We start from the raw sequence: 21,477 nt of genomic DNA, 5'->3' as shown, positions 1-21,477 counted from the left end.
AAGTTCATTTGTACCCATTTTTAGATTCCACATATAAGCAATATTATATGATATTTGTCTTTCTGTGTCTGACTTATTTCACTCATTATGACAATCTCTAGGTCCATCCACATTGCTGCAAATGGCATTATTTTCCTCTTTTTAAAGGCTGAGTAATATTTCATTGTATATATGTACCACATCTGCTTTATCCATTCCTCTGTTAATGGACATTTAGGTTGCTTCCATGTCCTGGCTGTTGTAAATAGTGCTGCAGTGAACATTGAGGTGCATGTATGCTTTTGAATTATGTTTTTTTTTTTTTTCCTGGATATATGCCGAGGACTAGGATTGCTGGGTCATATGGTAGTTGTATTTTAGTTTTTTAAGGAACCTCCATACTATTCTCCATAGTGGCTGTACCAATTGACATTTCCACCAACAGTGTAGAGGGTTTCCCTTTTCTCCACACCCTCTCCAGCATTTTTTGTTTGTAGATTTTTTGATGATGGTCATTCTGACCAGGGTGAAGTAGTACCTCACTGTAGTTTTGATTTGTATCCATCTAATAATTAGTGTTGTGAATCATCTTTGCATGTGCATTTTGGCCATCTGTAGTATATATATTGCTTTCACAATATGAAACATCAATAAGGCAATTTCATTACAGATCAAAAAAACTAGAAAGAATAAAAAAGATAGTAGAAATGAATGCATGAATATAAACCAAAATCAGACTCAATGAAACACTGATCAAAAAATAAAATAAAGAGAAAACTTAATAATATTAGGAATGATAAAGTGTTACAGTCACTGCCAGCTGCCTTTCCAACATTAATGGTACTTTAAAAATTATATATATATATATATATATGTACCTATAAAAATTTGTATACAGTGTGCTGAGTGAAAGAAGCCTGAGAAAAGGTCACATATTGCATGATTGCATTTATATCAAATATTCAGACAGAAGGAAGATTGATAGTTGAGGGAGCAGAGGAATGGGGAGAAATTGCTTACTGGGTAAAGGGTTTTATTTTGGAGGGATGGAAATGTTTTCAAACTAGATAGAGGTGGTGGTTGCACAATATTGTGAATGTACCCAATGCTACTGAGTTGCTCAATTTAAAGTAGCTATATGATGTGACTTTCACGTCAATAAATTAAAAAATATAGTATGTGTTATTAGATATATATTACACTCTATACAGCCTTGAGACAATAGGGTAAATTTGAAAATGAACTGGATAGCCGATCAGATCAAATCAGATCAGATCAGTAGCTCAGTCGTGTCCGACTCTTTGCGACCCCATGAATCGCAGCACACCAGGCCTCCCTGTCCATCACAAACTCCCAGAGTTCACTGAGACTCACGTCCATCCAGTCAGTGATGCCATCCAGCCATCTCATCCTCTGTCGTCCCCTTCTCCTCTTGCCCCCAATCCCTCCCAGCATCAGAGTCGGATAGCCGATGATACTAAGAAATTATTTTTAGAAATTTAGCATGGATAATGACACTATAAATAGGTCCCTCTGTCATTCGGGCTGCTGACACCACAAAAGCCCACCCAGAGCTGAAGTTGGGCAACTGCGCTGGTTGTGAAGCTTTCCTCTGGAGCTGCCATGCCCTGCCCTTCTCCTTGGCCCACTGTTCCCTCTTAGGCCCTGCCACTGGGAAGTGCTAGAGGGCAGGCTGAAGCAGAAAGGGACTTGTTTCTTGGTTCTGTAAGCATAAACTCAGCAGTGGTCTTCTGGTTGTAATGCCTTCAGTGGTTGCCATTGATTCCCTCTTACAGCTTTTCTCTTGAACCAACCTCACCACAGTGTCCTCAAAGACCCTGGCATTGACAGCACCCCCTCTTTAGACATCTGGGCTCCTCCTCTAAGTTTTGTCAGCTTTTTTGTCCGTTTGTTTCTTTTTATTTTCTTTTGTTGAAGTGGAGTTGATTTACAATATTGTGTTAGTTTCAGGTGTAGAGCAAAGTGATTCAGTTATGCATGTTGGTGTTCAGTCGCTAAGTCATGTCCAACACTGCAATCCCATTGACCGCAGCATGCCAGGTTTCCCTGACTTTTGCTATCTCCCAGAGTTGGCTCAAATTCATATCCATTGTGTCAGAGATGCCATCCAACCATCTCATCCTCTGTCATCCCCTTCTCCTCCTGCCTTCAATCTTTGCCAGCATCAGGGTCTTTTCCAATGAGTTGTCTCTTTGCATCAGGTGGGCAAAGTATTGGAGCTTCAGCTTCAACATCAGTCCTTCCAATGAACACCCAGGACTGATCTCCTTTAGGATTGACTGGTTGGATCACCTTGCAGTCCAAGGGACTCTCAAGAGTCTTCTCCAACACCACAGTTCAAGAGCATCAATTCTCTGGTGCTCAGCTTTCTTTATAGTCCAACTCTCACATCCATTCATGACTCCTGGAAAAACCATAGCCTTGACTGGATGGACCTTTGTCGGCAAAGTAATATCTCTGCTTTTTAGAATGCTGTCTAGGTTGGTCATAGCTTTTCTTCCAAAGAGCAAGCGTCTTTTAATTTCCTGGCTGCAGTCACCATCTGCAGTGATTTTGGAGCCCAAGAAAGTAGTCTGTCACTGTTTCCATTGTTTCCCCATCTATTTGCCATGAAGTGATGGGACTGGATGGCATGATCTTGGTTTTTTGAATGTTGAGTTTTAAGCCAGCGTTTTTACTCTCTTCTTTCACTTTCATTAAGAGGCTCTTTAGTTCCTCTTTACTTTCTGTCAGTAGAGTGGTGTCACCTGCATATCATATCTAAGGTTGTTGATATTTCTCCCAGCAATCTTGATTCCAGCTTATGCTTCATCCAGCCCAGCATTTCGCACGATGTGTTCTGGATATAAGTTCAATAAGCAGGGTGACAATATACAGCATTGTCATATTCCTTTCTCAATTTTGAACCAGTCCATTGTTCCATGTCCAGTTCTAACTGTTGCTTCTTGACCTGCATACAGGTTTCTCAGGATGCAGGTCAGGTGGTCTGGTATTCCCATCTCTTTAAGAATTTTCCAGTTTGTTGTGATCCACACAAAGGCTTTAGCACAGTCAATGAAGCAGAAGTAGATGGTTTTCTGCAATTCCCTTGCTTTCTCTATGATCCGACGGATGTTGGCAATTTGGTCTCTGGTTTCTCTGCCTTTTCTAATTTCAGCTTGTACATCTGGAAGTTCTCAGCTCACATACTGCTGAAGCCTAGCTTGATTGTGCATATATATGTATATACCAAAATTCTCTTTGTTCTGATTCTGTTCCATTATAGTTTCTGACAAGATACTGAATATAGTTTCCTATGCTATACAGCAAATCTTTGTTGTTTTTATCATTCTTAATAACACCAACCTCTCTCTCTTTTTTTCATCCAGTTCTAGAGGCCATAGCTGTTTTTTTTAGCAATTGCTATCTTAGGGTTTTCATTTTGCCTTTTCGGCTCTCCAATATATGGGTTAACCATTCTTTATATTAAACTTTGCCTATGAAAATAATTTTTATTTCTGCCTTTTGACAGGACATGATTGATGCATCAACTACAGTTAGTTATTCATTGTATTTGCTTTATAGCTTATTGAAATCTTAGCTTAATGAAATCTTTCATTCTAATATTTTTATTTTAATCGAGGAGCCTGGTGGGCTACAGCTCATAGGGCCACAAAGAGTTGGACATGACGGAAGCAACTTAGCATGCAAAAAATATAAGGTAGCTAGGAATAAACCTGACAAAAGATGTATATGCCATAGAAGGAAATATTAAAGAGCATCTAAATAAAAGAAAGATATACTATACTAATACATTCATGGATGGGAAGACAAATATCTCTAAATATGCCAATCTTCTCCAAATTAAATCTTAGAAGGAGGCCTGGAATCTGCATTTTATCATCTTACTAGAGTTTGAAACGTGGTTTTGGACCAACTTTAGAAAACACTGATGAAGAAGGATAGTATTTCAAGTCATAAATATTTTCTCCAGGACATTTTATATCAAGGCCTTCAATAGCGCCTAACCTCACAAGTATTTTGTATTTGTCTTTACCATTGTCTCGGAGAAGGCAATGGCACCCCACTCCAGTACTCTTGCCTAGAAAATCCCATGGACGGAGGAGCCTGGAAGGCTGCAGTCCATGGGGTCGCTGAGGGTCGGACACAACTGAGCGACTTCACTTTCCCTTTTCACTTTCATGCATTGGAGAAGGAAATTGCAACCCACTCCAGTGTTCTTGCCTAGAGAATCCCAGGGACGGGGGAGCCTTGGTGGGCTGCCGTCTATGGGGTCACACAGAGTCGGACACGACTGAAGTGACTTGGCAGTTACCATTGTCTTTATACATAGTTTTCATTTCCTTGAAAGTCTGTAATTCTGGCTGAGACTTGTGGAAATAAATCAGAACAAAATTCATGAAGCCTATATATGCAACATATGTATTTGAATTTTTCAAATGCATGTACTCTCTCCCAATATTCCAGACAGGACAAGAGTTTTTATTTGAAGTATCCTGATCCTTCTGGAGCTGGCACCCCAGCATGTGCCAATCTAATCGTACCCTCCACAGCCAGCCACCAGTATGCCTGAGCAACCTGGCTATAATAACATTTCTAAAATCTTACAGTGTCTGCCAGAAACGTGGAAGTGTATAGCAAACGCTGAAACTGGCCAAATTCCTATAAAGACTAAAATCAGGGTGAGCACCCAAGGACAGCATTGGGTAATCGAATCAAACAATCACCTCTTTGCTCTACAGAAAGGCAAATACTCCTTTGCATGACCTGCAACCCCAATAGTGTGCAAGAAACATGAAATTCGACTCTTTCGTTGAAATAATACCCTTGGCTATTTTAAAGGTTGGTAGGAGCTTTCCTTTCTCTGAAAATACTCTGAGGTAGACAAGTCAAACTAGCATGGTTACTTTAACACCTGTTGATCCTTCAAGATATGGCTTAGATGTCATTTTAAACCCTCCTTAAACTTCCCCTTCACTAGTAGAAAATATGCTCAAGATCTTACTTTGCAATAATACCTCTATCTTCTGAGTTATGCTAGTTTTTCTTTTCAATTTTCTTTATTGGAATACAGTTGATTTACAATGTTGTGTTAGTTTGTGCTGTACATTGCATCAGTTTACATATACATATATCCACTTTTTTTTAAGATTCTATTCCATATAGATTATTCCAGATGAATTATTTTACTGTTTGTTATCACCCTCCATTGTTGGCCTGAGAGCCCTTATTCTAAACTGTGATATGCCTGGTGTCTAATTAAGGGCTCAGAATGCAGTAGGTGGGCTTCCCAGGTGATTCAGTGGTAAAGAATCCACCTGCTAGTGCAGGAGACACAGGAGATGCAAGTTCCACCCCTGAGCTGGGAAGATCCCCTGGAGAAGGAAATGGCAACCCACTCCAGTATTCTTGCCCAGGAAATCCCATGGACAGAAGAACCTGGCGGGCTACAGTGCATGGGGTTGCAAAGAGTTGAACAAGACTTAGCGACTGAGCATTTATGCAATGTAGTAGAATGTAGTAGGTGCTTGGTAAATGTTTAACTGATGAATGAACACTTTCTGTTGCCACTAAGTTTACCCTGGGATGATCTTGGTCCTGTGGCTGCCTGAGGTCTTCTCAGTATAGGAAACTCTCTGAGAGGTCTCAAGAAAGGATATCACATGGGCAATCGGAGGTTTGGCCCTCATCTGTATAGATTCAGAAAACCAAGTGGTCAGTGCATTTTCACCATTCAGAGGCTCTTTTTCTCAAAAAGTACGTATTGAGGGCTTTCTCTGAGCCTGGCATTCTCCTGGGTGCTGAGAATATAGGAGTTTCATGAGCACAGCCCCTGCCTTCACTTCATTTACCACTTGGCTGGGGGGAGTCCATTCAACAGGCCCTAAAAGGAAACAACTCAAGGGAGTTCCCTAGTGGTTAGTTATGATTCTAGGCTTTCACTGCTGGGGCCCAGGTTCAACCCCTGGCAGGGGAACAGAGATCCTGCAAGCCAAAAAACAAAACAAAAAAATCCAAGCCCCTTATACTGGAGAGTGGGACCCCCCAGGATCCTCTCTGTCCATGGAATTCTCCATGCAAGAATACTGGAGTGGGTTGCCATGCCCTCCTCCAGGAGATCTTCCTGACTCAGTGATTGACCCTATGTCTCCTGCATTGCAGGCAGATTCTTTACTGCTGAGCCACTGGGGAAGCCCCACTGGCGTGGATAGCCATTCCCTTCTCCAGGGGATCTTCCCTGCCCAGGGATCGAACCCAGGTCTCCTGCATTGCAGGCACATTCTTTATTGTCTGAGAGAAGGGAAGCATCTAAATAAGTGAGCCCATATTTAGGTAAATGCATAGCCTTTAGGGAGGAGGAGGGGAGAATACCCCCTACTGGTGAGGAGCTGTTTTTCTTGTACCTTCACCTTTCTGGCAGGAACACTTCTTAACCAAAACAATAAGTCCTTGAGCAAAAACGTAAGAATATGTAATGCAGACAGAACGTGGGATGCCTTTTAAAGACTTGGAAAAAAGAAACAATAGCTCTTTTTGTTTGTTTGTTTGTTTTATTGAAATGATAGCTCTTGAAGACTGAAAACGTAACTCAACAATGATTTCAGCAGAGGATAGTGCTTTACAGAGCTTGGGTTCAGGCTTGACAGTAATCTCTTTGAAAGTATTTAAGATAAAATTGTAAACAAAGAAGGGGTCTATAAAAAATCAGGTTAGTCTGCCCCAAGGAAGAAGAGAGTCATCTGAGACCCAGAGAGCCAGGCAGAAACTATTCTTTCTCTCTCCCTTCTGCTAAGTTGTTTTCCTTAGAAATGGATCACTAAGCATGGCCCACTTGCAAGAATAGAGGAATCAGACTCCACCTTTTTCTTTTTTTCTTTTGGTAGACTCCACCTTGAAGAGAGGGGCATTAAGGAACTTGTGGACAGATTTTTAAAACGCTACCACCTCTATTAAGGACATTATAAGAAGCAGACCTCTGAAATTCATATTTCTCACTGGAGCCAAAATAGCTATGTTTACCTTGAGCACCCAGTTTGCTTTTATTTTTTTATGTTGTGACTCACTCTGTAAATTGTGTTTCCCTCTTTTCTCAGCTGTCAAGAAGCTCAAAATAAAAATTTGGCTTACCTCTAGCTTGTGGACAAGGCATATATTTCATATAATCAACTCACCCATGACTTCATCTTATTTTTCTCAATCCTTTTATCATTTTCACTTTTTTCTCATTTCTTTCTCTCCCTATTTGTATATAAATGAATGATATGACATATATCTGTATCTTCACACACATATGTACGTCATGGCATATCGTGTGTGTGTTTACAAGCCTTCCAAATACCTTTGAAATAAGAATGTATATAACTAAAACAAAGGGCTTCCCTCATAGCTCAGTGGGTAAAGACTCTGCCTGCAATTCAGGAGACCTGGATTCAATTTCTGGGTCGGGAAGATCCTCTGGAGAAGAAAAGGGTAACCCACTCTGCTATTCTTGCCTGGAGAATCCCATGGACAGAGGAGCCTGGCAGGCTACAGTCCATGGAATTGCAAAAGTCAGACTCGACTTAGCGACTAACCACCACCACCAACTAAAACAAATACAATGAACTATTTTTCATTCCTCTTAGGACTTGAGGTCACTTGCATAGTCCTTTTGTTTTCTTAATAAAGATAACTATTGATTTTTTTTTTTGTTCCATATATCAGTTCAATTCAGTCATTCAGTCGTGTCTGACTCTGTGACCCCATGAACCGCAGCACGCCAGGCCTCCCTGTCTATCATCAACTCCGGGAGTTTACCCAAACTCATGTCCATTGAGTCGGTGATGCCATCGAGCCATCTCATCCTCTGTCTTCCCCTCCTCCTCCCGCCTTCAATCTTTCCCAGCATCAGGGTCTTTCCTAATGAGTCAATTCTCCACATCAGGTGACCAAAGTATTGGAGTTTCAGCTTCAGCATCAGCTCTTCCAATGAATATTCAGGACTGATTTCCTTTAGGATGGACTGGTTGGATCTCCTTGCTGTCCAAGGGACTCTCAAGAGTCTTCTCCAACACCAAAAGCATCAATTCTTCAGCAATCAGCTTTTTTTACAGTCCAACTCTCACATCCATACATGACTACTGGAAAAACCATAGCCTTGACTAGACGGACCTTTGTTGGCAAAGTAATGTCTCTGCTTTTTAGAATGCTGTCTAGGTTGGTCATAGCTTTTCTTCCAAAGAGCAAGCGTCTTTTAATTGCATGGCTGCAGTCACCATCTGTAGTGATTTTGGAGTCCCAGAAAATAAAGTCTGCCACTGTTTTCATTGTTTCCCCATCTATTTGCCATGAAGTGACAGGACCAGATGCCATGGTCTCAGATTTTTGAATGTTGAGTTTTAAGCTAGCCTTTTCAATATTGTATTTTCAAACAATACAGAAAATCATGAAGTAAAAATACTCCCAAGTTTCACCTCCCAGGGAAAAACATTATTAACATTTTGATTAATGTCCTTCTAAACATCTCTTTATAAACATACAGGCAATTCTATAAAAAATGGATTTTTTTAAAGCTTACTGTGCTATGTAGATTTTCTAGGTCAATTTAAAAAATGATTATAAAAAATAAAAATAAAAAATGTTTATCGTTTTTAGTAGCTGCATGGTGTTCTCCTGTACCATAAATTAACTGCAGTCTGTTTTAACACTCAATTCCCCAGGTCAGTTAGAAGCAGCATTACCAATAGATTATTCTGCATCTGGCTGGGACTTTTGCTTTTCAGAAGGTGAGGAATAGTGGCTGAAGCCATCAGCTTTATATACTCTAGGCATTTTTATATAGAGTCTAGGTTAATTATCTGTTGTTCTAGTTTTGAAATGTCAAAGCTGGACTGAGGTGTTCTGCCTGTGAAGTAAAATAATGGTACTTTCCCCCAAATTCACAGAAATAATTAAAATTAATAGAAGGAATTCCCCCAATATTGAAATTTATTCTCATGTAAGTTATTAAATCGTTGGGGCCTGCAACCACTGCTTTGTATTCTCTCATAAAAAATAGCATACGATTTACACAAATTTTCATAATAATGAATTATTTAAGGCAACAATTTAGGATTTCATGACAGTGTGTGACTATCAAGAAGCTTGGTCACTAGACATCTGGTTCCATCAGATATAAATAAGGAGTACTCCTGAGAAAAACTCCATCCCTGCCCCAATTTCATCAAGAAAGAAAATGGACTCAGCAAACCGAGTTTGCTAAAAAAAAAATTCAGTAACGAAACGACTGGCGGAAAAAGCGGAGTACGTTCAATGTGTATTAAGCGCCAACTAAGGGTGGATGGAGAACTGTGCTAGAAGCTAGGGCGGTTCAGCCAAGGCGAATATGACGCAGCCCCCATTGCGCAGGAGCTCGGGATCGGTAGGCGGTGCTGAAAGCTCTGGTGGAGGGGCAGGACTCGGGACAGGTGTCCGAGCCAGAAACCGCAAATTCTGAAAGCCATTACAACTCTCCTGCCTTGAAAGTCACGAAGTATTTTCTCTCATCCTCCAATCATTTGGCCTCAGTTCCGGAAAAGAGCAACCAAAACAAAAACACAACAATGTGTCCCCGATCCCGCTCCTTCCCAAACACTGAAATATTTCTGAACTTTTCCCGTAGAATAATAAAGATACTGGTACATCGCTCCTAGGAAACTACAAATCCCAGGAGGCTGCACACACAGCACAGTGGCTACTCTCCCGCACTTCGCAACGCCGCATTACGCTTCAATCCTGGTCCGCGTCTGCGAGTCGTGGCCGCGCTGCCTGCTGGGACTTGTAGTCCGCTCCAGAGTCCCTTTCTCCCTTCGCGCAGACTCGCGCGGCCTCGGTTCGCCCTTCGGCCCTGCAGAAGCCCAGCCCCTGCTTCAGTGCTCCCTACCCCCATCTCGTCCTGTCCCCTCGGGGGCCAACCTCCTCCGGTCACGTGGGAGCCCTGCATGCGGCGATTGGCGGAGGGGTTCAGGGGCGGGGCGCGAGGCCCGAGAGGTTCCGTGCCCCTTGTCGGGCCGCTTGTTTGGCTGCTGCCGTCACCTCATGGCGACGCGGGTAGAGGAGGCTGCGCGGGGAAGAGGCGGCGGCGCCGAGGAGGCAGTTGAGGCCGGACGGGGTGGACGGCGACGCAGCCCGCGGCAGAAGGTCAGTGTGGGGGCTGCCCGCCTTGTTGCCGGGCCGGGGAAATGCTGGGGCTAGCTGTTGCGGGGTCCACCTCTTCACTCTCTCGGGTTACCTTTTAGCCATGGGGCGAACATCCGGCCCTCTCCGGTCCCGGGGGTGACGACAGTGGGAGCAGGTGGGCAGAGTGAAACCAGGATGGGTGGGGTGGGAGGTCTGATGGTTGGGGACTGGAGGCGCGCGGCGGAGGCGGGAGAGAGGGCAGGGGGCGCACCCTGGTGAGAGGGGGAAGGGGTGCTTGGCGGGGGCGCGCCAGGTGTGACAGCCACGTGCGGCCGGCGTCGCGGGACCCCGGACACCAGGTGTCCCCTCTCCCAACCCCCGCCCTCCGTGTGCTTCCCGTGCTCCTAGCGCTGGGCACCACCGTCGAGGGGCTGCCGGGGGTCACGGACTCGCCCTCGCGCCCGGCAGGTGCGTGGGGCGCGCTGCCGGGTGCGTCCCAGCGGCGCGGGCAAGGCTGTTGCGCAGTAAGATAACGGCGCGGGATCCGGAGCTGCGCTGAGCCCCCCTTCTCCAGCGCCACTGCGCCGGCTGGCGAGCGCGGTCGCTCGGCCCCCGGGACCCAGGCCCTGGGGCCAGTGTCCCGGTGCTAGGGGCATGGCTGCACGTGGGGCGGGCGGTGGGGAGAAGATGCTGGAGGACCTGGGTCCCGCAGACTTGGGAGGAACATCGCGGATAGCCGGTCTTCCCAATGCAGCCCTCCTTCCCCCTATATTTCTCCCCCTTTTCTTACTTTATTGACCCCCCCCCCACCCGGTGAGTGGACAGCGGAGCGCTTCCCCTACATTGGCCTTTGGTCTCTCTTAATCTGGGAGTTGCGCTGGACCGTTCCCCTTGCCTTACTTGACTCACGTCAAGGAGTTTTCAGTGTCTCCCTGGATACAGGAAAATCAAGACCTTCAGAATGGGAGAATTCTACTTGTTCTGGAGTCAGTGGGTGGAGTTCGAAAAAGATTGCACAACGAACGGGGTACAGGGTTTTCAGGGCCCAGGAAGAGAGAAGTGCAGGGAAACGGACTGGAAAGGTGGAATCTCCGTCTTGTTCTTTGCCGGTGAACAGATTGAAACGTTCAACTTGTTGGACGTCCTGCTTGATCACTTGGGGCTGTTTAATGTTAATTAATTATGCATTTGAATACTCATAAAGATCACTCCTTTAGGAAATTACGAAATAATATTTTTCTAATGCGACTCGTGAACTTGAAAAAGAACAAAGGTTGGTTTTCCCTCTGTGCAGAATGTCAAGAATTAGCTTTTGGGGGCCTGTTTCTAAGGTTAGGTGTTTTCACGTCTCTGCATGAGAGTGTCACTACTTCTCAATTACCTTTCTTTCTCTTTGTACTCAAAAAGAAAGATCCAGTGCTTGCAGGACTGAAAAAGAAGCTGTGGACTGAAGTAACTCTAGGGATTCAACACTGTCACTTTGGACACCTCACTTATTCTCTGAGGGTGGGGAGCCAATCTCAGTGTTTGATTTCGTAGGTCCCCCAGAGGAGGACTCCAATGAAAAGCCACTGTAATTGAGGACATGAGTTCCTTTTTATGCCCTTAGCAAAAGGATAAAAAGTCTGAATTAGGAACTGAGATTTAACCAACTAGCATTTTAAAGGACCAAGAAGTAATGACCCTTTGAGGCGAGTTTTCAAAAATTAATAGGCTTTTTTTTTTTTTTTTTAGCAGTTTTAGGTTTACCAAAAATTGAATGTAAATTATGGAGTTCACAGGGTATCCCTTTGCCCTATTATTTATATCTTGCAACATGTGGTACATTTGTTACAGTTGATGAGTCAATATTGATAACCTTCCTACTAACTAAAGTGCATAGTTTACATTAGGGTTCATTGTTGGTGCTGTACCTTCTAAGAGTTTTGACACATGTATAATGACATATATACACCGTTACAGATATCATGCTGAAGAGTTTTACTACCCTAAAACCTCCATCCCGTCCTCTCTTCCCCCAAACCACTGGCCACCACTGATCTTTTTACTGTCTCTATTCTTTTGCCATTTCTTAGAATGTCTTAAGGTTGATTTTTTTCCCCCTAGATTTTTGCTTGGAGTGTTAAAAATTATTTAACTACTTTTAAACTTATTTTTAGGAGAAGGCAACGGCACCCCACTCCAGTACTCTTGCCTGGAGAATCCCATGGATGGAGGAGCCTGGTAGGCTGCAGTCCATGGGGTCGCTAAGAGTCGGACACAACTGAGCGACTTCACTTTCACTTTTCACTTTCATGCACTGGAGAAGGAAATGGCAACCCACTCCAGTGTTCTTGCCTGGAGAATCCCAGGGACAGGGGAGCCTGGTGGGCTGCCGTCTATGGGGTCACACAGAGTCAGACACGACTGAAGTGACTTAGCAGCAGTAGCAGCAGCAGCAAACTTATTTTTAGGTCCCATAGGAAGGATAAAGGTATATGGGATCTGTGCTCAAATTAATGAAATCTTACATTTATGTGGTGACCTGTAGTATTTATGGCATATTTGCACCTACATTAACTCTGTCAGCATCACTCATGCTATGGAGAAGGCTGAGCAGCTGTCATAATCTTCATTTATAGATGACAAATTGCTCAGCAAGGTCACGGAATTAGCCCAAGGGGTGAAGCTGAGTCTGGAACCCAGTATCCTTTCATCATGTTGCTGCTTAGTCGCTAAGTCTCTAAGTCTTGTCCGACTCTTTGCAACCCCATGGATCTACACTACAGTAATAAGTAGGTGGTAGTGGGCAAATGGGCTTCCCAGGTGGCTCAGTGGTAAAGAATCCGCCTGCTGTGCAGGAGACACAAATTAGATCCCTGGGTTGGGAAGATCCCTGGGTTGGGAAGATCCTCCGGAGAAGGAAATGGCAAGCCACTCTAGCATTCTTGCCTGGAAAACCCCATAGACAGAGGAGCCTGATGGCCTACAGTCCATGGGGTCACAGAGTTGGACACAACTTAGCAACTGAATAACAAACAACACTGGGCAAATAGTATGGATTTGAAGTCAAGACTCGTGGCTCTTCCCGCTTATTAGCTCTGTAGCTTTATAGCCTTGAGCAGGTTTTGCAATCGTTCTAAGTCTCAATTGCATCATCTGTAAAGGGGGCTGATGCTAATCCCTAATGCATAGGATTGTTGTGAAGCATAAGCGTTGATGTGACACGTTCAGCACAGTGCCAGGCATGTTCGAATTTTACTTGGTTTGGAGGGGAGCATATATGAAAGAGCAGTTTCTGTTGCTTTCAGGGTGTTATTCTGTAAATCTGTCTTGCGTGTTCTCAGCGCTCAGTCGCTTCAGTCCTGTTGGACTCTTTGCCCCCCATGCACGGTAACCCGCCAGGCTCCTCTGTCCATGGGGTTTCTCAGGCAAGAATATTGGAGTGGGTTGCCATGCCCTCCTCCAGGGGATCTTCTCGACCCAGGGCTTGAACCCAGGTCTCCTGCATTGCAGGCAGATTCTTTACCCACTGAGCCACCTCGGAATCCCAAATCTATCTTCCAACCTTTGTATTCTTCCCTCTTCCCAGAATCTCTCTGTGATCGACTTAATGAGCAAAAATCAGGTCAGGGTGGGGCAAGAGTATGGGATAGAAAGAAACCATTTGATTATCTTGTTTTTCTCCCCATTTGCAAACTTGATGATGAATTTCCACTCTCCTAGCACAGAGATTGCTGCTGCTGCTAAGTCGCTTCAGTCGTGTCCGACTCTGTGCGACTCCATAGATGGCAGCCCACCAGGCTCCCCCGTCCCTGGGATTCTCCAGGCAAGAACACTGGAGTGGGTTGCCATTTCCTTCTCCAACGCATGAAAGTGAAAAGTGAAAGTGAATTTGCTCAGTCGTGTCCGAGCGACCCCATGGACCGCAGCCCACCAGGTTCCTCTGCCCATGGGATTTTCCGGGCAAGAGTACTGGAGTGGGGTGCCATTCAAAGTGATCTTCTGTTTACAACATTGTCATCTAATTCTATCAGCAAGCTTTGGTAAATTTTATTTTCATGGAGAAGCAAACAAGCAAAGCAGTAAAAAGGGAGACCAGACACAGCACATGCCACCTTTGTAGATCATAATATGTATGTCACAGTCATTTATGATGTTATGGAAGGTGTTGTGTATGTTATTTTGTGTCATTTATATTGGTCTTGACTAGAGAAGTTTTGTTTAGGAATGTACATGCCAAATCCAGATTCTGTAAAACAGGGTGCATGTGATTTACCTTTGTGTGGAATGCTTCACAGGAGTCACTGTAATAGTTTTCTTTTCAGTAGATATGCTGTTCAATTTTACACTTTTCAGAGTTGTGTTTCAAAGGAAAGGAACTCACCGTTTCCTGCATTGCGCTAAACACTTAGAATGTATTTGCATTCTAATATCTCCTTACCTCTGCAGAATAGATGGTAGCCCTGGGTGTTAAAACAAAACAACCACCAGAAAACCTTACTCTTATTAAATAACAGAGCTCAGAGTTGGTGACGTTGGCATAGAGCTGGTATATAATTGTGTAATTGATAATGCAACCGACGTACTTGACTGCATGGACAGATTCTGCTTACCCAGGGAGTTTTAACCTAATATCCCAAAGAAATCCCTGTGCCTCTCCCTCCCCGCAGCTTTTGTTTGGTTCTAACGTGATTATCAGTAACTTTTAGTTATTATAATAGATGTGACAGTATTTAAAGTGTGCAAAGTGGTATACAGATTTAATATAATATTCACCACCATTGAGAATTAGCCATGTTTAGAATTTTCCCAAGCAGGGCATTTCTAGAAGAGGATAAAATAAGTCAAGTGACCCTTTAAGAGTTTGAACTTTGAGTATTTTTTTTCACTAGTATGTTTTTATGATTCAGTCTATTTCCTAGTTGAAATTCTCTTAAATGTTCTTACTTGAAGGAAACATATATAAAATCACCAGTGTTGTCCTGTTGACATAATTTTATTAACATTTATCACTCAGGGTACTGATTTGCATTCTGCATTACATTTCCAAATCCCCAGGACAACCCTCATTACCCACCACTTCCTACTCTGTAGTCTGCCATGAATAATATTGCTAAGCTACCACTTTTTCATTTTTCTTCTTTCCCTACTCAGAACAAAGTAGAACGGTTTGATGAGGAAGATGTGCCAGTAGCTTGGAAGCACGTTTCATTTAGGATGTTTTAGATTGACATGTGGGTCATATTAAAAGTGAGAATGGAAAAAAAAAAAAAGTGAGAATGGGGACTTCCCTGGTGGTCCAGTGGCTGAAACTCCATGCTCCCAACGCAGGGGACCAGGGTTCGGGTTCGATCCCTGATCAGGGAGCTGAGCTCCCACATGCTGCAGGGAAGTTACTGCCTGCCACAGCCAAAACCCAGTGCAGCCAAATAAATAAATAAATATTTTTAAAAAAGAACATAGGCATTTTGCATAATTTGCAAGTGCATCTTTATTCAAATATTATTTTAAACAGTTCTGTTGCAAGGTAGCAATATATATTCACTGTAATCTTCTCACAGCTCTAGAAGGTAGGTCCTGTACATCTCTAGTTTATAGATCAGGAAACAGAGGTTGACCTCCCGTGGCCACACAGCAGGTACTTAAGTGGTATATTCAAAGGCCAGGCTTTTTGGGCTCCGAAGCCATTAGCCATATTCCATGTGTCTTGTGCTTTCTAAACACATTTCTTGAGGATAGTAAATAAAAATGTGCTCTTCACTGAATGTGAGTAAAACTAGGTAGTAGGTAAAATGAGTAATCAGTTCAGTCGCTCAGTCGTGTCCGACTCTGCGACCCCATGAACTGCAGCACACCAGGCCTCCCTGTCCATCACCAACTCCCGGAGTTTAACCAAACTCATGTCCATTGAGTCGGTGATGCCATCCAACCATCTCATCCTCTGTCGTCCCCTTCTCCTCCTGCCCTCAATCTTTCCCAGCATCAGGGTCTTTTCAAATGAGTCAGCTCTTCGCATCAGGTGGCCAAAGCATTGGAGTTTCAGCTTCAATATCAGTCTTTCCAATGAACACCCAGGACTGATCTCCTTTAGGATGGACTAGTTGGATCTCCTTGCAGTCCAAGGGACTCTCAAGAGTCTTCTCCAACACCACAGTTCAAAAGCATCAATTCTTTGGTGCTCAGCCTTCTTTATAGTCCAACTCTCACATCCATACATGACTACTGGAAAACCCATAGCCTTGACTAGATGGACCTTTGTTGACAAAGTAATGTATCTGCTTTTTAATATGCTGTGTAGGTTGGTCATAACTTTCCTTCCAAGGAGTAAAGCGTCCTTTAATTTCATGGCTGCACTCACCATCCACAGTGATTTTGGAGCCCCCAAAAATAAAGTCAGCCACTGTTTCCACTGTTTCCCCATCTATTTGCCATGAAGTGACAGGACCAGATGCCATGATCTTAGTTTTCTGCATGTTGAGCTTTAAGCCAACTTTTTCACTCTCCTTTTTCACTTTCATCAAGAGGCTTATTAGTTGTTCTTCACTTTCTGCCATAAGGGTGGTGTCATCTGCATATCTGAGGTTATTGATATTTCTCCCGGGAATCTTGATTCCAGCTTGTGCTTCTTCCAGCCCAGCGTTTCTCATGATGTAAAAATGAGTAATAGATTTTGCTAAATGAAAACAAATTAGGAAGGGTGGGGTTGGGTCTTTGAGGGTATAGGGAAGCTATAGTAATCCAAGAACCAGGGGAGTTGTGAGTCTTACAGCTTTTGTTTCATCCTATTATGCCCTAAGTTGACCTTAAGATGTTTGATTTAGGAGATGTATTACAGTGTGACTCCCTGTAAAAGCACCTCCAAGTTTAATTTGGCTGAATTGAAAAGGAGAGGGTTTAGAGAGAGACCCTGCCAAAGTCTACACAATGTAGTGTTAACAAAGAGCTGAACGAGTCGGGTTTAAGTCGGATAAGACAAAGAGAAGGCCAAAGGAAAAAAGAGAAGGTTTGGTGTTTCAAAGGTGCATCATGATTGGTCCACACGGAGCTGGTGAAGGATGATGTCATGAAGTCAGGACAGGGATGCTGCATTGAGGTAACTCATAAAAGGAGAGGACCACTCTACCTCTCAGGAGTCTGTGGCTTGAAGATGTTAAATGTGTGGCCCAGCCCCTGTCCCTTTGCAAAATAGATTAGGCCCAAGCACATTTCAGCGGCTTTATATATTAAAATCTCATTTCCTGATCCTTCTGCTGCTTAGGTGTTTAGGCTGACATAGGTATCTCTCAGATTGCTGTTAATCGCTGAATTACACTTTTAGAGCTAGAAGTGATTTTGCAAGTCATAGAGTCCAGCACCCTTCGTTTTAATAAAGAAATGGCTATAGAAGTTAAATGTGAAATCGAATGCCATCATTCTTGGATTAAAAGGCAGATGATCTGCACAGTTTAAGATGTTAGCACCGACCACTATAGATAGTAACACTGACCCCTTCTTGGCTTCTTTACCAGTAGGAGAAATCAGGTGCCTGTGCCTTAACTTCAGCACTGGTTTGCCCCTCTTTTCTTCTCATTTACCTCATTAATGCCCCTGTTCTTTACATGCTGTGACAATCATTCTGGAGCCTTTTGCTGCCTAAAGTTACAAGTTGGGACAACAACTCGGGATTTCCCTGGTGGCCCAGTGGTTAGGACTCGGCACCCTCACTTCCAGGGCCCCAGGTTCAATTCCTGGTCCAGGAGCTAAGATACCACCCTTTACGATAATTTTGAGGATTCAGTGAAGAAGTATATCAAGTACTGTTGGAGAGGCTTCCGAATGAACTGGAACAACAAAGAAAGGCCAAGGGCAAATGGCTTATACCAAGTCTCCCTCACCCACCCGTGTGGATTATAGTGTTGGTACTGTAGTGCCCTAACCAAAAGGGAAAGGGGCTGATTTGTTAGGCGTGGTCCTCCCACCCAATCCCAGGGCATGTTCCCTAGAGATGGATCTGCTGGGTTCAGGAGCTGTCTCAGACTCTGCTTTCACTGAGCTGGCCTCTCATCTCTCTGTCCCTGCTCCACCATGGCCAGGGTGGCAGTTCTCAAGCTTTTTGGTTTTAGGGCTTTATTGCATACTCAAAAATTATTGAAAACCCCAAGAAGCTTTTGTTTATGTGGGTTATATATCATAATGATTCCCATGTTTACAAATTGAAACAATTTTAAATTATTATTCACTTAAAAAATCAACTGGCCTTGTACTAGTTATCCGTTCCTCCTGTATAACATATTGTCCCCAAACTTAGCACCTGACACAACATTTACGATTCAGGAGTCTGAAAGTGACTTCACTGCGTCCTGTGCTTCAGGGCCTCATGGGCTGCAGTCATCTGAAGGCTTGAGTGGGCAGGATCCACTTCCAAGCTCACATTCATGTGGTGTGGGCAGGATCCAGTGCTTTGCAGGTTGGTGGACCAGGGCCTCAGTTCCTCATGAGCTGCTGGCTGGAGGCCTCCCTTGCTTCCTTGCCACCAGGGCCTTTCCTTAGGCATCTCACAGCATGGCTGTTGACTTCATCGAATGAAGCAAGACAGAGCACCAGCACAAAAGAGAAGGAAGCTGCAGTCTTTTGTCACATAACCAGAGAAGTGACAACCTCATGTTTGCCAAATTCTCTCTGCATTAGAAGCCAGGCAGTAGGTCCAGCTCACACTCAAGGGGAAGGAGGAGAATTCTACAAGGTCATGAATAGTAGGAGGAAGAAACTGCATTCCACACATTAACATTATAAATAGTGTTGTTTTAAAAGTTAAAAGTAGCTTGTTTTCCAGAATAAAAATTGAGAAGAATGGCATTGCTTTACATTTTTGCAGATTTCTTTAATGATTGGCTTAGTAGGAGATAGCTAAATTCTCAGATCTGCTTGTGCATTCCATCTGTGGAAACATGCCATTTTAGTTGAAGTGTGTGAAGACAATCTAGCCTCACACACATTTGTAGTTGGAACAGGGAGGAGTATTTTAATAGCCTTTTTATATAATTGTGGGAATTCTTTGATACTACACCAAAACTCAGCAAGCAATAGTTCTTGAAGGTTAGGTGCCAATGTGGGTTCTGAAATCTTATGTAACTTTTTTTACTGTTTTAAAACTATGGGTCTACTTTGCACTTTGAATGGATGTTTTTTCTCATGCATCATTTTGTGGTATCATCTATTAGTCATTTAGAAAATACTGGTTTACTGGATTGTGTTGATATTCCAAATGTTATCACACTTTTTACAATATCAAAATCACAGAATTCATCAGAAAAGTCTTTAAGTATTTGGAAGCTTCCAGTGGCAGATAGTTTTCAAAAATTCTGAATTTTGCTTGAAAACTCAAATTTTATCTTTGGCAACAAATACTGTCAGTTGTTTGCCTTTAAGTGACAGACTCTGGTCATATATATCGGAGAAAATATACCTGCCAAATACCCAAGTCTGAATAAACAGCGGTGAGCTGTCTTTAAAAGAAATTATTGTTAGGTAAAAGAGTAGTCATCCCCGCCCCCACCGCCGGTACATCAAGATGCAGGACAAAACCCATGACTCCTAGTGTAGTTTGGTGCTGCTGCCTTGATTTATTCTAAGGAGCCAGCAGTGTTACTCATTATTGTTTCTGTACCATCAGTACAGATGTCAACACCAAAAAAGACAAATGCCATTTTAGTATTATTATGAAAATAGTTTTTTAGCTTGCAGACTCCCTGGAAGGGTCCACAGACTGTACTTGAGAACCACCGCCCTCCAGTTTTATCAGAAGTGGCATCTGCTTTTTGTTGTTTATTCTGTCAGAAGAGAATAGGCTTATTTTTCATGGGCCTTTCCCTAAGACTTGTGAGGAGTGTGGCATCCCAATTATCACTAACTCAATTGCTTTGTCTTGCTAATAGAGCAATTCAGTAATCCAAGCAACTGGAATATGTTTATATTAATTCTTGATGACCAGTATAAAGTTAGGTTTTTGAATATTTGAAATCATGATTTACCATGATTCTTTGTTCATGTGTGTGGGGTAAAATATACATAACATAAACTTGGTCATTTTTAGGCGTACAGTTCATTAGCATTAAGACATTAACAGTGTTGTGCAAGCTATACCACTTTTTCATCTTCCCAAACTGAACCTCTGACTCCATTCCCTCTCCTCCTGGAAGCCACTGTTTTGTTTCCTTGCTTAATGAATTTGACTACTCCAGATAACATGTAAGTGAAATCAGACTACATTCTTTTGTTTGACTTTTTTCGTTTAACATAATGTCTTATTCAAGGTTCATCCATGTTGCAGCATGTGTCAGAATGATCTTTTTAAGGTTAAATAATATCCTAATGTCAGATGCAAGCGCGCCTTGAAGATAGTGCAGGTTCTAGTCCAAACCACTGCAGTGAAGCAAATAATACAGTGAGGTGAGTCAGACGAATTTTTTGGTTTCCCAGTGCATATGGTTGTTTACTATGATTCTTTGTGCTCTGTAGTCTGTTAAGTGTGCAGTAGCATTATGTCTTAAAAAAAAATATGTACATACTTTAAATACGTTATTGTGAAAAAAACGCTAATCATCTGACAATGCAGAGTTGCCACAAACCTTCAGTTTGTAAAAAGTGCAATATCTGCAAAGCATAATAAAATCAGGTATGCCTTTACCATATTTTATTTTATTAGTTCATCCATCGATGGGCGTTTGGGTGTTCTTTATGTTTCTTAACTTTAGATGTGATTCTTTAGGACATTTCCTGTAGAAACACTACTTCCATTCCAGGCTCTGTACATGTAGGTCTCAAATCACGGCTGCTTCTTCCCTCACTTCTTACTTTGCTCCCTACTTTATCTGTATAATGAAGTAATACTGTCACTATCTTAGAATTGTAAGGCTAAACTAGTGTATTTTAAATGTCCAGCACTTAGCAAGTAGTAAATGTTAGGTTTTTTTTTCCTTCCTTCCTCCCTCCACTGAGAACTTAGCCTTATATACACTGTTAACACTCTTTTGTGTATTCCAGGTATCTCAAACTGATTCTACTTGGGAAGAGTTAACTATCCATGATGAACCTTTTTTTTTAAACTGGTGAAGTGACTGGTCTAGCTGTACTTTAAAATTGAGGCCAGGTTTAAATGAGTTGTTTCAATTTTCAGAATTGTTTTAAGAAGGAGATAAATCAGAATGGCTGCAAAAATTCATGCTTAGTAGATCCTCCCCCCCCCCCCCCCAGTAATCCAATTCCAATTTCTTTCTATAATGTAGTGTAAAGATTTGGGGGGACAAACCCAGAGGTCTGTCAAGCAGGGTGAAGGGAGAAGATGATATGAAATGACTCAAGACCAACTCCTACAGTCTT

General features: G+C 42.9%; 1 protein-coding gene across 1 annotated transcript in view; it reads left to right on the top strand.

The window, feature by feature from the left end:
* Positions 1-9,983: 9,983 nt before the first annotated feature.
* TXLNG (taxilin gamma) overlaps positions 9,984-21,477 on the top strand; it is a 43,960-nt gene continuing 32,466 nt past the window's right edge. The window contains exon 1 of the mRNA XM_002700387.6: positions 9,984-10,158. Coding sequence (XP_002700433.1) covers positions 10,057-10,158 — 102 coding nt within the window. The 5' untranslated portion in view covers positions 9,984-10,056. The remainder of the gene's footprint in view (positions 10,159-21,477) is intronic.

This window comes from Bos taurus, chromosome X (assembly GCF_002263795.3).
Source record: "Bos taurus isolate L1 Dominette 01449 registration number 42190680 breed Hereford chromosome X, ARS-UCD2.0, whole genome shotgun sequence".
NCBI classification, from domain to species: Eukaryota; Metazoa; Chordata; class Mammalia; order Artiodactyla; family Bovidae; genus Bos; species Bos taurus.
Note: the sequence above shows the minus strand (reverse complement) of the source record. Positions and strands in the feature narration are given on the sequence as shown.